Below are 17,576 nucleotides of genomic sequence, written 5' to 3'. Positions count from 1 at the left end.
ATTCCTCTTGCATCAGAGCAATTGGCTTAGATTTTTTTTAACTTTATTAATGGATGACATGTCATGACATTTAATGGTGTCTGTGAGACAAGTTCTGTAATCAACTACATTATAACAGCTATAAACAGTCTTCTCCTTCACCAGACTCTCAATATCTGTTTGTTAGTAAGGCAAAAAAAAATGCACTGACACTGGAGACTCCTTCCATAAATATTAAATAAACAGAAAGCATTATCACATTAATGACTATACATTTTATTTTATTACATAATAAACACATTAAAATGCGTTATTAGGCTTAGATTATGCGAAGCGTCCACCACGTAGTTATGAAATAGTTGTTACTATAGAAATGATAAAGTATTAGAACAAGCACATTAGTACATGTGATTTGCCTTACATCCTATAATACTGTCAGAGGTGTGGTGTTATAGAGAACTCAACAGTTCTGTGCTATAAATGTAAATCAGATTTTTTTTTTTATCTTTTGTTTTGGCTGATCAAGTATATTTACTTACAGCTCACTAATGTGGTTTTATCCACAACATGGGTCAACAAAAACCACAGCAAATCCATAAAAGCAATTTCCATAACTGGCTCCACCTCCACACTTTCTCGAGGCAAGCTAAAAATTTAGCCACAACAATAAATAACCATTTCCAGAGAATAAATATCAGACACGTTCTTCCAAAGTAACCACAGTAGTATTTAGTTAATTGCTAACCCTCCCTCTCTGCATGGACACCCTTCATTTAGTGAAACCTGTGGGGAAGAACAGATGTGGCTTGGGGGACGATGGAGTTGTGGTTTTGGTCATGCTAGAATGAGCAGGAGTAGTTGTTGGGGTGTGTGTGGGCTCTAGTACAGTTGTCTTTTCAGAACAACTTAATAACCAAGATACAAACCATTTTTAAAATAGAACAAAATATACTACAGGGACCATCAGTATACTTGGAGGTGTCAAATAACTATAACTAAAATCAGCTGATGTGTGTATTGCAACAGGCAGTGTGATTTGGACACGTAGCGCATGCTAAAGTTACAGAACTAATATGAGTCACTCAAGTTTAAACAATTACATACTACATGAAAATTTTTGTTTTGCAAAAATCAATAAGGAATAGTTTTTTTTTTTTTTTTGTCATTTACAGCCAGTTACAAATTATAATAAATGAATGAATGAATGAATGAATGAATACTCTGGACTGCTTGTCTGCTTCTCCCAGGCATCTGGGCTGGTGATTCGCCCCGAATAAAAGAAATTCCCACGCTGCTCTCTGAACACCTGCACATACATCCTATTGTTTGGTTCAGACCAAGGCAAAATCTGCGCTCACCCTATCGGAGTGACATCCTGCTTGTATTCAGTGTTTGTTCCAAAGAAATGAAAGAAGATGCTAAAATATCTGGCAAAGTTTTATGCTTGCACACTGTAGAAAGATTTGCACTGAACTGTTAGTTAAGCTTAGACAACAACACATGTTATAACACCATCATTTAACTTCAGCTTACCTTGACTCAGGCTGAGAGCCATATTTCCAGAATTCAGCACTTCATCAAATCGGCCTAAAATGGTCTGCAATCTGTGAGTGAAAATAAATAAATAAATAATTAAAAAGATAACATCATGAATATCACAGACAGATACATGAAAGTCTATTCCCAGTCTTTGCTGAGTGGTTATAATACCAGACACAACCACTGACAGGAAAAAAAATCCTATCTGAATGTAAAACAGAAGTACAGTCTAATAAACCCAGCTTGTTTCTTGTAACTGCAAAATCAGACACTCATCTCACAGTCCCTTCAGAAAAACCTTCTGACAAGGAATACATTTTTATATACTATCTACCACATACCGAAATATTATCTATGTTATTAATTTATTGTCAGCAGGTTTTGGATCCACTTCAGTGGTATAGGTAAATAAATTAAAAGTAAATTAATTTAATTTAATTTCAACGTAACAGTTCTGACAGTTTCTGCAGGTGTATTTTACGAGTTGTGCCAGTCGATTATTTCTGCAGTGTTTTGGGTTGCAAAGACTTACAAGGCCACGAAAAACTGAATGAAAATGATTTGGCAGTTCCTGGATTTTAATGCTACTTCGACCACTCTGAAGACTTCAAACACAAACCCAAAAACACAAAAATTTGAAAGCATACAATGGCAATGTGTCCTAAAATGCTGTAAATTATATGTCCAGTTAACAGCAGGATGCCAGAGCATTCCACTGCTATTATAATAATCTTATACTATTTGAATTCATTATTGAAAGCACTACTGTACTCTCAATTCTGACTGGGCAGAAAGTGTTGAATACTTTTCTTTAACAGCAACTTTGACAGTAGTCCAGCTGCAAGGCAAATAACATGTTTATATTAAGGCACTCATTCCAATAGGTGATCGTTTCTATAGGGACTTGTATAGTGGACACACTGCATAAGCAGGTTAAAAGAACCTTTTTCATTTATGGAAAAAAGTGTAATTGTTTATATGGTGAGGTTTTCCTTGAGGAGACATTTGGGTCTCCAGTGTTAGTGCTTTCTAAAAGTCAGAGGTAAAACTCCAATTCCAAAACTCAAAACTCTTCAGGGCAAAGCGCTTTACTGTTCTATAACAAGCAGTATTTTTTTCTTACTGTTAAAATTTACAGAGAAAGAGAAGCGAGGCCACTGTGGGAACTGCTTATAGCTGCTATAACACCAGAAACTTGTTTTGTGTACATTCCACAGTATTAAATGTATTGGAGAAAATATATCTAAAAATATAAAAGGATAAAATAAGATATATTGCTTTTCTCTGCATTTTCTCTCCGATTTGGTCATCTTTTGTCAGCCAGATCTCACCCAACAGCTATCACATGACAGCTACCGACTAGGGAGGGTGCTTCCTCCAAGACATATTAAACTAGCCACACCACATTAACACTATCTCTCCTCTTCTGCATACATGAGCTACAAACACCCGTGGCTGGTTACTGCCATTGGCACTGCTCCCTTGGCTCCTAGCCACTGATGACTGTGGCATCATCGAGATTTGAACTCACAATCTCCTGATGATAGGGTGCGCGCTTTTCTGTTGTGCCACTCAGGAGCCCCCAGATCATTCAAAATATGTATACATAGTTTTATTCCATACGTTATAAAGCTCCCAGATAGCTTATACTGGATTTAATTAAACTATAACAAAATGGCAAAATATATATATATACATATGTGTATATATATATATATATACACATATGTATATATATATATTTTGCCATTTTGTTATAGTTTAATTAAATCGGAGACAAGGAAATGCTGTTACGTTAGAAATAAATACTAATAGAACTTTTAGTAACGTGTGTTTAGTAACACACACGTTACTAAAAGTTCTATTAGTATTTATTTCTAACGTAACAGCATTTCCTTGTCTCCGATTCTTAGCTTGAAAGAGAATAAAACAGTGTTGCTTCCCTTGATGTTTAGCAGAGTCTGTTAAGTCTGTCAAGGTGATGGCAAGGTGAGTATACAATTCATGGAAAACCTCAATATAACTTGCACCCAACGGCAGAAAACTCCAACTGAGGAACACGTTTATCTATTAATATGACAGGCCACATACTTCAGTTGCCAGAAGTGGTTGAAATAGGCATTGACTCAGGGTGTAAATACTTTAAAAAAATAAATAAATAAAATTAAAAAAAATAAATAAATAATAATAATGATAAAAATTATTAATAAAAAAAAATTAGCACACTTTTTTTTTTTTTAAACTTTGTTCAAGGTTAACTTTCTTTTTTAGAGACTTTGAAAACTTTAAAATAACAACATTTAAAATCCAGTTCACCAAAACCCCTGGCACTCAAGCATGCATGGAAAAAAATAAACAGATCTCTAGAGACAGTTATAGTTTCAAGACACCGTAGTCACAGCCACAGCACCCATCTCCTGGATGTTATGCAACTGCTGCGCTCCAAAACTGAGAGTGGTAGGCTGTACTCGCTACTGAATCTCTGTTGATGCTAATAAAATGTAATAATAACAAACCTTACGATAAATTTGTCCCTTGGTCAACATAAAACAATGAGTTTTGGACAAGTTCTCTAATTAAATGCTCTTAAAAAATCGTCACAATATTTGAATACACTCAGTTGACCACAGGCTACTTATGGAAAGTAGTTAGACTAGTACCTGCTGTGTGTAGCTACTGTCTATTTAAATCAGCTGGTGAACTGAACCATTACTGAAATATAAGCTAAACTAGCTTCTACATATGGCTTCTCATGTATCAGGCAGAAATCTATCCATGCTGTCTAACAAGATGCTCCTTCTTGTTAGTATATACAGTACGTTATATCAACATAAACTATACCACAAATCTCAGGCATTTAAATTAAATTGTCAGATTTTTTTTTTCATTGTATTTGAACAGTCACAGATTTACGGCATTCAGTATGTGTATAGTGCCAAATTGTTATTTTGTTAATATCTAGAAAAATTTTTTTTTGAGAAATGGATGTCCACACCATGCTAGTTATGCCTCAATGTGTGTACCATGCCCTAAACATATTCCGAAAATTTTTTCATCAACAACAGCAGAACTACGTTTATAATATTTATAAATGCGTTTAAAGAGAGCGCATTAACCAATGGAAGTAGGGCGAAAGCTGCAGACAATAATAAATCATTCACTGCATTACTCAAAGCTACAAATGGCCACTGTTGGCAAAAAGACCAAAAAACAGACAATAATGCATGCAGTAGCTAGCCTATATCATAACAGAAAACTCAAGCAAAATGTAAGAAAGAAACGTTATTGATAGTCTGGAGGGGTTTCTGCACACGGTGTGCACCTCCATGCTTATGCATGCAAGGGTGTACTGAGGGACTGAGCACACGTCTGTTAAAATGCTCAGTCGATACGGATCAGCCATGTTATTCTCGCATACGCAGAAATGCAAACCGCGCATGCACACAGTCACACACGGTTCTCCCATTCCTATTCAGTGCAGCCCCTGTACAATTCTTTCCCTTTGTCTCCAAAATGGTGTAGATACAGATAGAAAGCAAACAAGAAGCCTCTTAAGGGGACAAGAAACAACCCTAAAGCCGCTCACTACAGCAAAAACAGCAATGGAAACATGAAGAAAAGCGTAACGAAAGGGTTTTAAAAAGGGTCAGGGAGTAAAAATGATCCCACCCACCTGCACAGACATCTTGATCTTGCTCTGTATATGAAGAGGGTTAAGAAAGCAGCAAACTCCTACCAAGTGCCCTGCATGAGCGTGTGCTCAGGACAGAGAAACTGCATAGCAGTATGTGTGTGACAGCCAAGGGATTCGGTTCCCCTTTACATAGCCTCCTCATTGGAACACACACCAGTGGGAGGGGACAGCAGCTTGGAGACGAGACGAATGAGCCTGCCCCTCCCCCAGTACACACACACACACACACACACACACACACACACACACACACACACACAACACACCCCCTGTCTCATACTGTCCTTCCTCCCTCCTTCAGCTTCCTTCAGTCTGTCCACGTCATTCGACCTTACTCTCATTTTGATTGGCACATTCTATAAGTCCAACCTTTCAGTCTGTAACCATGTCAACAAGATGTTTCCTCTCCTCCTCACTTATCTGCACGTTTTCCCTATAGCCTAGTTTCAGTCTAATTCTCACACACTCCATGAAACCTGGAGTATTATAGCATACACATGCACTCTCCTTCATTCCCTGGATAATAGGATACAACCATATGAGTAGGACATGATGCAGCAGAATTCCAATGGAAATGGCACAGGACAAAAACACAGACACACACGTTCCCAAATGTCACAGCCGGATAGAGTTCTAACAATGTGTCAGATTTATGTAATATTATTTGGGGTAAAGCAGATATGGTGTGTATTATTATCATAACTGTAAAAGATGACCATTGTTAAAGTAGGAGAAATGGGTTTGAAATTAGGATTGTTTTCAGACAAAAGTGCCCGGATAGGAAATTCCACACTTCAATATGTGGCATGTCCAGTCTATTAGTCCAAGCCTCATGAAAACATTACATTATCTCAAAAACACTTCACTAAATCCTCAGTGTTCTTGACCAGCTGCATTGTTCAAGACAGACAGAATAGTGCAGTGTATCGTGGTCATGAACACTGCACGCACATAAATATAACAAAGGTGTCCGTCTGCAGTCATCTCACTGTCACACACACACACACACACACACACACACACAAGAAAGTCAAAAATAGCTAAAGCATTACGTGGTAGTCTTAAAAAGCTCAGCTAAACTTTTTGTACCATACACTCAAAATAATGGGGGCGCATCCAACTGCAACATTTCGGGATGAAAAGGAAAAAAAAAAAATCCTACTAGCATTGCACACCATTCCACAATGTTAAAAACCTCGAAAAAACATTAAACAGCTGTAGGAAACCTTCCAAACCGCCTGTGGCATTTCTGTAAGTGAGTACTAAAGCACCACAGCAGGCATGCATTACCTCGCAAAATCCATATTTGACTGAGCATGCAGCGGCCTGGGTTTGCTTCGATTAACATTTCAAGACAGAGAATGGAGATATAAACAGTGATTTCCACCTACGTTCCAGAACTTTCTGAGAAAGTTTGTGTTTTATGTAGAAAACCTTGCACCTTGAATGCAGCATAAGACTACGGCTGATCTGATGTTACATAGTGGACCATTCACAGCACAACAATAATACAGCTTTATTAATGTTCGTGGCACTGCTATGACTGATACAGCAGTGATGCCTGGGTTTTAAAACAATATATTTTCACTGACCCCAGTTCGATGCACTGATCCTGTTGGCCTACCTCGTAGATATATTGTTAGAGTCCACGGCCTCCAAATATACAATTTGTGCTAATTACCCTCTACTCCTTGAACAGTGCCAGTTTCCACTGCTCCTGGCTGGATATTTTTGTTTTAACCGAGCAGTGACATTGAGGTGCTCTAAATTCCCAGCAACACTGCTGATACTTCTACCTGTGCCACACACTACCACTAACCATAGGCCTCATTTATCAAGCTGAATATGAAAGGAATTATGCGTAAATCGTCAGTATGAGTGTATTCTACTTTATTCTGCTCCTGCTTCCGGGTGTAGATTCAGGCATAAAAAGACTAACTAATGCAAATCTGACCTTGATCAACTTCAAATCATGTAATCTGCATGAATTACTGCACTTTTGAATATGGGAAACACCGCTGAGGTTAAATTACTTATTATTATTATACTGCCAGTGTTTAGCAGACGGCCTTATCCAGAGCGACCGATAGAAGTGCTCTGGGGTCTTTATCAAAAACACATCCTCATGTTAGTTCATTAGGTCAGGGACTAAGAGTACCATTGAGAAAATTTCATGACAACCACTTGTTTAATATTATTGGCATTCATTAATGAATATGAAAAATAAGCCATGACAAACGCATAAATTAAGACAAATAAAACTAATCTTTCAAATATGATTTAAAAAAAACTGTGCCGTGTAAATGGAGGACGGGACGGTCTGTCTGCGCAGAGCCGTAAACTGCAAACAAACACCTCAGCTGATGGAAGATTTAGTGCTCTCTTTTTATTATTAATATTATATATTATTAAATATTTCTCTTGGCATAGTAATGAGTCAAAATAATTTCCACTTCTGTTTTTCAGGCATTACCCTGATCTTTAATTTCGAGTCAAAAAATTTCCACTTCTGTTTTTTAAGCTTTCCCTGGATCAAACATTTCGTTTTCGCAGCTGCCTGTGCACTTGAACTTTTATGCAGTTTTGTGGGCATCAATACATGCAAATTAGCTGTGCATGCACTTTGTAATTTACAGGTGACTGGCATTCATCAACATACACACGCAAGTACATATATAAGAAAATCAGCATCTCAGAAACTTTTGTATATCCGGTGGATATTTTTAGCTCGGTTTGGTTTACGCAAACATTTGCACACAAAGTTACTAAAAAGACTGATACGTGAGGCCCATTGTCAGGGTCTGTGCTGTCTCGATACCAAATAATACCTGTTCAGTGGTGGTCCTTCTCCATTACTGAACTAGCTATTTCTCGGCTATATCAGCATGAACTGGATGTGATGTAGTGCGTATGTGACATGTAACTAACGTATTCATGCTGTAATCGCTACTCTTCTTGTTTTGCACACTATAATCTTGCTAGTCATATTTTAACACTGCTGTCTTCTTAGCAAGAGCACGACTTCGTTTTGGGCCAACTGAGCTTTATTTAACCATCAGCTGCTTGTGCAAATGTCCCCATTCTTTCTACTTCCTCCTGGTCACAAAAGAAGATTCTCCTGACTTCTGGCTATTATCTTTTGCTTTTTGTATTAAGAGTTGATGTAGACAGAAAGCAGTACTATCTAGTCCCACAGTTCAGTTGGACCTGACCTAAATGCTTTGCAAAGAAAGGTTTGTTGTTAGTCATGCCCCAATTTTTATTATGTAGATCAAATTATCCAAGTGTGGTATGGCTGGAGGCTAAATTTACATCATAAAAATCTTAGTATTTGTCTGTGACCAAGCTGGCAGCAGTGGTGGGAATGGGTTTACTGGTTTATCCTTAAAACATTGGACTATAAATAGAATATTAAATGTAGAAAGAAGTAACAGGAAGTGTGGCAGTAAGAAATTAGAATCACTACTGTAGGCCTTATCTATTTGAAGATAACACTTTGTTTAAGTACATGCATTTCTACTATAACGTGTTGAGCTTGCTGACTGAATCTGATGTGTCATATGTGAAGGTAATAGACTATTCTTCTATGCATTTCTGAGATGTAGATTTGAGAGAAAAGAGTATAAGTGTGTGCACATGAATGAAAGAGAGTGAAACAGACTGACCGTGCAGCTGGCAGTCCTCTCTTGCCCAGGTCTGCCCTCACTCGCTCGCCTACATGCCGATACACCTCAACCAGAGCTGTTATGGCGGTCTCCCGTACCTGCAGGATACACACACTTGCAAATACTCGCAGACTCCAATATAAAATGATCAAACATCACAAACATACCCAGACCTGCACACATTCCAGCTGTCTCTGCTACTTTACTGATTCCTACTGAAGGTTTTACCTAAAGATTAGATCTCATCCTCAAGACCTGCTAGTCACCTGATTATTTTTTTGTCCCTTTAAATTTTAAACCCTCCCACAAACTACAAACTCACTTTCTTACTCCTCTTAATCCTGCTCTCACTGGATGATCTGGTTCTCAGCAGCAGCTCCCACTGCACTAAATATTCATAAATGTAGAATTACAACACCAGTACAAATAAAAATGTGGAAAACTGATAGAAATACAAAAAAAAAAAAATTCATACTTGAGGGTTCTGGTCTCCTGTTAGTGTACACAGATGCGGTACAAATTTACTCAGACTCAATGGCTGGGCACCGTACCTGAAACAGAAAGACAAAGAGGGACACAGTTACTACAATTATTTCAGACTAAGAAGCTATTTATCTGCAAGGCGAATTGCAGTTGCAATGAAAAACCCTTCCCTGCCCCACAACTGACATCATACCCTCAGCTGAAACTACATACGCCTTACTAGCTCTGTTCCGTTTGGACTAGAAAAATATAAACAGAAACCTAAAACAAAGAAACTAATGAGATCCACTGCATGGCAATATTGCAAATCACAGCTTTTGTGAGGTACCTTCATGTTTACACCTATAGTAACTGTGCAGTTTCCATTTTAAAAATTACTTCTGAGATATAGTGAAGATTTATTTCTCTGGAAAGTGAACTTACCAAAAACAGGGCAACAATTCCATCACAAGTGAACAAGAGCAGGAATACTAACAAAGCTGCTGCAACAGCAATAGATATGCACGCATGCGTGTTGCATTACAGATTCGGGGTATTGTGTGTCAGTGTCAATGTTCTTAGTTGCATGGCTGCTAACAGTGTGCACTTATAGAGTCTGTCGGCAAAATGTGAGTCTTTACGTTAATGTATGGAGATGTGGGTGCATCACTGAATGCATATATACTTTGAAATGATGGAATATCTGAGTGGGCATGTCAAAGAGTATAGACAGAACGACGGGCACATCTTTGACTCTATATATTAAAATCTTCAAGCAGCAAGACAGAGTCATGGGCATTCTTGCATGTGCATGGATTTCCAAATATTTTGTTAGCCAGCTAGCTAACATGAGCTCACTAGGTGCTTACTCAAACATTTGAAGGGCATGTCTGAATTCATATATGGGCTCAAATAGTGCTTCTTCCATAATATTTCCATGATGTTTTGCAAAACTTGAAGGCTATGAGGAAATGATATTACTGCAACAATGGAGCAGCGTGAAGATCTTATTTATCTTTTCCACCGTATTGGGTTTTATATGAATAGACATGTATATAAAGAAGTATATATCAAAAAGTGACATCATAGATTAATCACTGTATCATATCATGTCATACAGACTAGTGAAACAACTCTAAATAACTCTTCCATCTGTGCCACTAAAAGACACAACCCCTGGTCTACACACAGCTCCTTTTCTCCTGTGCTGGTAATTAAAGGCATTGAAGTGCAAAGTGCAGCTATATGTTAAGTAAAGCACACAGGTAAGAGGATTATCTCAGACGGTTGGGTTTGTGCCAAGACTATAACAGAGTAAATATATTTTATGTATTTATAAAACAACCAAAACTAAAGACAGAGGCTGAACAGAAGCAAAGGTAGCACTAGTGGTATATCTGTATCTTCAGCACAATTACAAAAAACATCTATTTTATATACAGCCTTATCCAAACTCCCCAGAATGCACAAGCATTCTGCCCTATTAGCGATAATTACTGCCCGACTGCTTGAATGTGTCTTCTTGAATTAAGCAGTGGGATGTGGAGGACAGTGCCCCCTGGTGCACCCCTCAGGCTACACACTACAGTGTATAGAGTGTCAAAAGACTCACGCGTTGAGTGTGGCGACCAGGCACAGACACAGTCCTTCTCTGCTTCGGAAGTTCTTGTGTTTGAAGGCAGGGAATAACCTCTCCCAAACATACTACAGAGACACAGAGAGAGACTGAATCACTACATGTACTGAAACAGGAACAAACACAAAACATGACAAGGAGGAGGGGCTGTCAGAGGTCACAGAAAAGGAAGTGAAGGCATTTGCAAAGCTGTACATTAGTAAGGGTTTTTTTTTTTTTTTTTAAACTGCGTATCGCTTTTGCTAGTGAAGAAACACAAAAATGGTGAGAACACAAGAAGAGTTACTAACCATGGGAGTGGCTGCCTCTTCCATCAGCTTGAGAATGAGCGTCTGTGCCTGATCTCGTACCTGATCTTTCCCATCACCCAGACGATCCACTAATGCAGGGACCACTGGAGGGGGAGAGGGAGGGGGAGGGGAGGGAGAGAGAGACATTAAGTATGAATTTTCTATCTAAAAACACCACAGTGCTCAACCCTGGACTGCACATTTTGTTGTTTTCCTGATCTAGGATACCGATGATCTATGACCTTACCCAATTCAAAAGGGCATTTGAGAACAAGGAAAAAGTACAGGGCAGAGGTAACTAGGGATCAGTGTTGGGAGCCACCAGATTAGGTAATCTGTATCCATTTTTTCCTGTCTCTTGTGTAGTCTATGAATCCAGATAGGAATGGGACTCTAAGGGTGGGGGTTGCTCTGTTACTAACAAAACAAGCTGTTTCCTTGGTAAAAAGGAGAGGGAGGGCAGCCAAGACAGCTGAGAGAGTGGCATTCATCTGAACATTATGTCATCTTATGGGTATTAAGTCATTGTGGTATTCCCCTTTCTGCTAGACACAGCTTATCATTTCCACACTGTTTTAATAAAGATTTCGGGTCCTATGCGTGATATGGAGTCATTTGTACAAGAACACATTTTACCTGTGCCTACATAACCTCGAAAGCGATCGCTCATCCGGTCGACAAACGCACTGACAATATCGATCCCCAGCAAGGCAACCTGAAATCAGATTAAATAGATAAAAAATCATCTGAAAATGTAAACTAATTGTTCTCACATTTTTCCTTACAAACAGACATTTGAAAACACACACAGAACTGTAGGTGAGCCAAAGTAAAAACAGAAGGGAAAAAAAAAAAAAAAAAAAAAAAAAAAAAAAAAAAAAAAAAAAAAAAAAACCCATACCGCTACCTCCCCTGCTAATAGAATGCAAATTTAGCATTTTGTAAAATTCAATATAAAACCAAGAGCATTTCTGATGCTTTTCTGACTATATCTGTAGACAAATGTTATGTCTGGGAGAAATGTTCTGAATATTTGTGTGTGTGTGAATACGTGTTTGAAGCTTGCACTGGGATTGCTGCAGTATGTTTCTTGGCACTACAGGATGGAAGTTAACATTCCAGAGAAACAATCAAATATTCACTACATCCCTGCAGCTCCAGTTATGACCTATTTTAGTCATAAGGAGCCAAAGAGGATCCTGGCTGAGATCAGGCAGGTGAGTGTGTGAATGCCTCTCCTTTGCTAACAAACTACTTGACCAGTATGATTTTTTTTTTCCCCACATGTGCATTTAACATAAATCTATGGAAAGTATATACGGCATGTGGGTGCATAGGACTCTTGATGGATTCAAGAGTTATCAAATGTTTAACAATTCAGTAAATTCCCACGATCCATCAATTTTTCAATTTTGCCTTGTGATTCTTTATTCTGAGACAGTTTTCATTCTGCTGTATAGATACAACATCTGACACATAAAATGATCAGCTTTTAAGCTTCCTTTGATGGCAAAAACACCTGGTTGAACTTGTTAAAGAGACACTGCAACCTCCCTTAACAAGGATAATGAGATTCATGGCAAGTCGGTCTTATAAGCCGCATCACAGCACAGCATGTGCCCAGACTCCATTAAGCCAGAGAGCACAGAGAAAGGAGAAATCCACACAGCCCTACATTTGGTTTTGATTTTACTGAAAAAACCCATTTTATAGAGCGATCTAACCGAACCACATTTAGGTATAATAAGTGAACTACATCATGCAGCCATTTCCTAAACACCAACACCTCGCCTACCAAAGCTTCACTTAAGTATCAGGCTATGGACTTACACAATGCTGGTTCACTGCATTCATAGAGACATGCATGGACCAAGTGTAACAGTAAATTATTAATTCCAAGCTAATATTATGATTTTACTAACCATAATGGGGAGGGAAACTCTTAGATAAAGGCAAATGGGTAGTGAAACTACATTTTCAAAACAAAAGAAGTAGGAATGCACTGAACTCAGAAGGTATTTTCTGTTTCAATACCTACCGATATCAAGGCTTCGAGTATTGACAAATACTTAATACAAGCATCTGTTGTCAAATTATGCAAAACCTCAGTCCTCATGGTGGCATACTTCAAGACAATTTATTTCTAAAGAACTATTCAGATGGCATAGAATGTTGCCATAGGATGACTAACAATTATGATCAATTCCTATATCTCTGTATCAGTCACACAGATGGGACTGTCTTCACAATGTACACACGGCTGTCAAACTAAAAATTCATGCACACTCTTATCATACACTTCATTTCAATACAAGCTGATTGTATTGACCTTTATTAGGGCATGTGGCCACATAAGCATAAGTATAGCTTATGACCATAACATGTACATGATATATACCTGTGCTACGAACTGAATAACTTACCTAAAGACTCTGGAAGTGTTGCTTCTCAGACAAATCTTTTTAAACATCTTCTGTATTTTATTGTTCTGTGTTTTAAAATTGACCAATGCTTGGTTTCATTTTGGTTTCGACAGGACACGACAGAATAGTCAACAGGAGTCTCCTGGACCATCTTTAAACAGAAAAAGGGCTAAACCTACAGTTCCTACAGAATGTAATGGAATACTTACCAACATGTCAATTCAAATATATGTACACACACACACACACACACACACACACACATACACCTGGGGTTGTTACCACTTGTCATGTTATAAAAGATAAAATTAAGCATGATCTTTCTGAATGCCTGTCCGTGAAGTCTACACAAAAATTACTGACATGATGTATATGGACAGGACTAAAATTCCAGACATATTCCGGTAATAATTACATTACAGAATTTCTCCATGTAAACCTTAGATTGATCTGAATCATATCGAAAAACATGTCAAATCTGATGAGACACTGATTCAGAGTTTAAAGCCAGTACTGGTCCTGATGCTGAGTACTGAATCAGGGCATCTCTAAAAAGGAAAACCTGATCACCTATAAATGAAACACAGGCGTGTACATGAATGCTGTCTGCTCCAGACCCAGAGAACAATACTGGCCTAGTCCCATCCCCCAGCCTCACACAGCCCAGCCTGAAGATGCTCACCCCACTTCCATTTACAGAAAAATCAATACTGAAAAGAATGAATGAACCAGCATTATGATATAATATAATACTGCTAAGCTTGTACATCTGAGGCTGAAGGCCTTGCTAAGCAGAATGTGCACTAAATCCAGTGAAACCTGGCTAAATGTCAAAGTGACAGAAGGAAACCTGCACAAGAAGCATTCAGAGAAAACCAGTTCTAGTGAGCCTTAGAAACAGATCATAAATATTTCACTTGTAATGTGTTCAGATGAGATCATAAAAAGGCACTTGGGTGGAAATAGAGCTGTGTCACAACAAAACCCCAGAACAACAGTGATAACCCTTAGCTGATCATCACTAAACAACAACAACGAAAAAAAACACCCCAGGTCAAGCCTGAAGCACTGAAGCAGAGGATCAGACAGTCAGAGGGGAAAAGACCGTGTACCTTGTAATTGCTGGAGTTGACCCAGCCCGTGAGCTCGTCTATGGTTTTATCCAGGCGAGGTTTGTCCTGCTCCACGTCCGAGGATCGCTGCGGGTCGCTCAGGTAGTCGATGAGGTCGGGACCGACCTGCAGCCGCCGGCTCACATCCTTCTGCAAAACTTGCTGGTAAAAATAGTCCATGTTGTCATTTTCCTCCATGCCTGTGTAGCAAAGCCGAAGCAGGAGCTGCTCACTAAGCTAAAAACCAAGTCCAGAGCTGAGGTCAGGTCAGGAGGTCCTGGTCTACAGGAAAACAAGCCGACAAAATCCGACAAATAGACCAAATAATGTCACAGTACATAAAAGACTGGGACAAAAAAGAGCTGGTGAACAGCTTAGCCGTGTAAAGTCCACACTACAGGCAAGTTTGAGTTTGACTGAAATGCAGAACTTGGAGCCCACGCAAAAGAAAAAAAAACAACTTCAGAGAAGTTTGAAAGGTATGAAATGGACAAAAAAGGTTCTACAAAAAAATTATAATAATAATAAAGTCACACATACAAACGGAATACTTGAAGAAATGACTCGCTCTCGTACCGAGACCACAGAGATGCTCATCAAAAGCAGGAACTGTATCGTTTTCGCTAGCCTCGGTAGCTGAATCTCTGTTTACCTCGGCTACAAAATGCTAGCTTGCTAGCTAGCTGTATGGCTGGCTTGGCTAAACTTATGGCTGGTTGGCCTCGGGCCTGCCTCCTGGCCTCTCTTCACTGCTCGTCTCCATTTTCAGAAAAGCCCGCTTTTCACCCTGCTGCTGTCTGCGCGGAGCCCCGGTGTGTCCTAACCGTGGCGCTGTCCTCTCCTCCTAGCTTTCAGTTACACTTATTCCCAAAATAATCAACACTCCGACAGCTGCCTCACACATACACATACACACACACACTCTCGCTCACACACTCACTCAGCCCTCCCCCGGTCAGCACACCGGCCTGCTATGTACAGGCAGCGGACGCTAATGAACAAAACGGACAGCAGGGCCGAGAGGCCGCGGGGTCCTTCAACGCCGCACAGGTGTCCGCCGTACTGCCTGATCAAAAAAATGTGTTCACACCACCAAAGCATCGCTGAAGCTTCCGCAATGATGTATTATCGCAATAAAACATTAGTGACGATTAATTCCGAGCGCAAAAGTCAAATTTTGTTATAGTTACCAACCACCATTATACATGTTTGGTAAATAGAGAGGAGAGCAGTCATACTGGGATTCTCAGGTGACTGGAGAGAGGTGTCCCTCTGCTGGTGCACAAGTGTATTTACAACTGTAAACATTAATATAACACCAAATACATACACATGCTGTTCAGACTACCCCAATACCATAGACCATAGGTTCTCAGTCTTGGGGTCACGACTCCCAGTTAAAACGGCCAGATTATAATTTCATTACCCTTTATTCAATTTGGAGCTCAAACTCATTGCACACCAGACCACATCCAACCTGCTGTCATCAAATTGGCCTTTACACCAGACACTGGCAGCACACAATAATACAATAATCATGCTATATTCTGCAGTATATCCCCACAATCTAAACAGCACATGGGCAGACAAAGCCAAACTTCATGGATTCAAACTGCTACATAAAGTGGAAATAAAAATCATGTTAATCATTGAATTAACAAACATTAGATGATCATACACAGTGGTAATACATTTTTATAATATTTACACCATACTCCATACACCATTTGGCCAAAAGTATGTGGACACCTGATCATCACACCCATGTGGCTCATGTTGCCACAAAGTTAGAAGCACACAGATGTACAGGATGTCTTGCATGCTGTAACTTTCAGATTCCCCTCCACTGGAACTAAGAGGCCCAAACCTGTTCCAGCATGACAAACTCAAAACTGTGAAAGTTTTCACAGGAAAAAGGAAGAAATAAAATATGTGAAAACGTGTAATATGGGATAGGCTCCAGGCTCCCTGTGACCTTGTGTAGGATAAGCGGTACAGAAAATGGATGGATGGATTCTGAATCCATATCCTAAGGGCCCCTGTACTGCAGGTCTTCAACCTACTACAACTGTTCACACAGAAGTTATAAAAAAATGTGTGTTTTTTAATGGAATTATAATAATAATAAAACTTGAAGGGTGGTGTGGAGCATTTTTAGCTTTAAAGCTATAGTATCCAAGTGAAGTCATGCACTGAACAATGGAAAAGACTTGGGCATAAAGATTGCACTTACTGACAACAGTTTAAGTCCATCAAGGTGGGACCATTCACAGCAGCCACAAGTGATTATCAGGATACGCCAGGTGGGCTGGAGGGCAGGGGGTTGAATATAAGGTACTTTATGCTACAAACATGTTGAAGAAATACTAGCTAGTTGTCAAAACTATAACCTCTGAGTTCAGGAAGATGGACGTCTCCACTGATTAAAAGCTGACAAGACAGAGGTATTTACAATAGTAGCTCTGAAAGGCAACCTCACTCTGAAACAGGGCTGGCTTAAGGAAATTTGAAACGCTCACACATCTTTCTTTTAATATAATAAGTTTTTTTTGGGCTGGCAGTTTATTTCCAGGAAAACCCATTGTGTCTTGTTTTACTCTTCCCAACATGCAACACTTAATTCTTTGTACTCGTTGCTTTTCGCACACATGTGAATATTACTTGCCAAAGAAAGAAAGAAAGAAAGGAACTGCTCATGATACAAAACATACGAGATCATATGTGGAGGTAGTGTCATGGATTGGGCTTACATGGCTTCTTCTGGGACAGGCTCACT

The 17,576-nt window shown here is 39.1% G+C and overlaps 1 protein-coding gene across 40 annotated transcripts in view; it reads right to left on the bottom strand.

The window, feature by feature from the left end:
- The window catches only part of clasp2 (cytoplasmic linker associated protein 2), a 49,599-nt gene extending 33,765 nt beyond the window's left edge, over positions 1-15,834 (bottom strand). For 15 of the 40 annotated variants that reach the window (XM_053228624.1, XM_053228613.1, XM_053228622.1 and 12 more), the window contains exons 1-7: positions 14,801-15,833; positions 11,902-11,980; positions 11,266-11,369; positions 10,952-11,043; positions 9,353-9,428; positions 8,878-8,975; positions 1,513-1,583 (exon numbers count right to left, since the gene is read on the bottom strand). In XM_053228624.1, the coding sequence (XP_053084599.1) occupies positions 1,513-1,583; positions 8,878-8,975; positions 9,353-9,428; positions 10,952-11,043; positions 11,266-11,369; positions 11,902-11,980; positions 14,801-14,998 (718 nt within the window). In that variant the 5' untranslated portion in view covers positions 14,999-15,833. Of the gene's footprint in view, positions 1-1,512; positions 1,584-5,191; positions 5,349-8,877; positions 8,976-9,352; positions 9,429-10,951; positions 11,044-11,265; positions 11,370-11,901; positions 11,981-14,800 lie in introns of those variants that run through there. The other 25 variants (XM_053228629.1, XM_053228632.1, XM_053228635.1 and 22 more) reach the window with 4 other exon arrangements.
- Positions 15,835-17,576: the final 1,742 nt, after the last annotated feature.

This window comes from Pangasianodon hypophthalmus, chromosome 23 (assembly GCF_027358585.1).
Source record: "Pangasianodon hypophthalmus isolate fPanHyp1 chromosome 23, fPanHyp1.pri, whole genome shotgun sequence".
Taxonomy (NCBI): Eukaryota; Metazoa; Chordata; class Actinopteri; order Siluriformes; family Pangasiidae; genus Pangasianodon; species Pangasianodon hypophthalmus.
The sequence above is the reverse complement of the archived record's forward strand: the minus strand, read 5'-3'. Positions and strand labels throughout refer to the sequence as shown.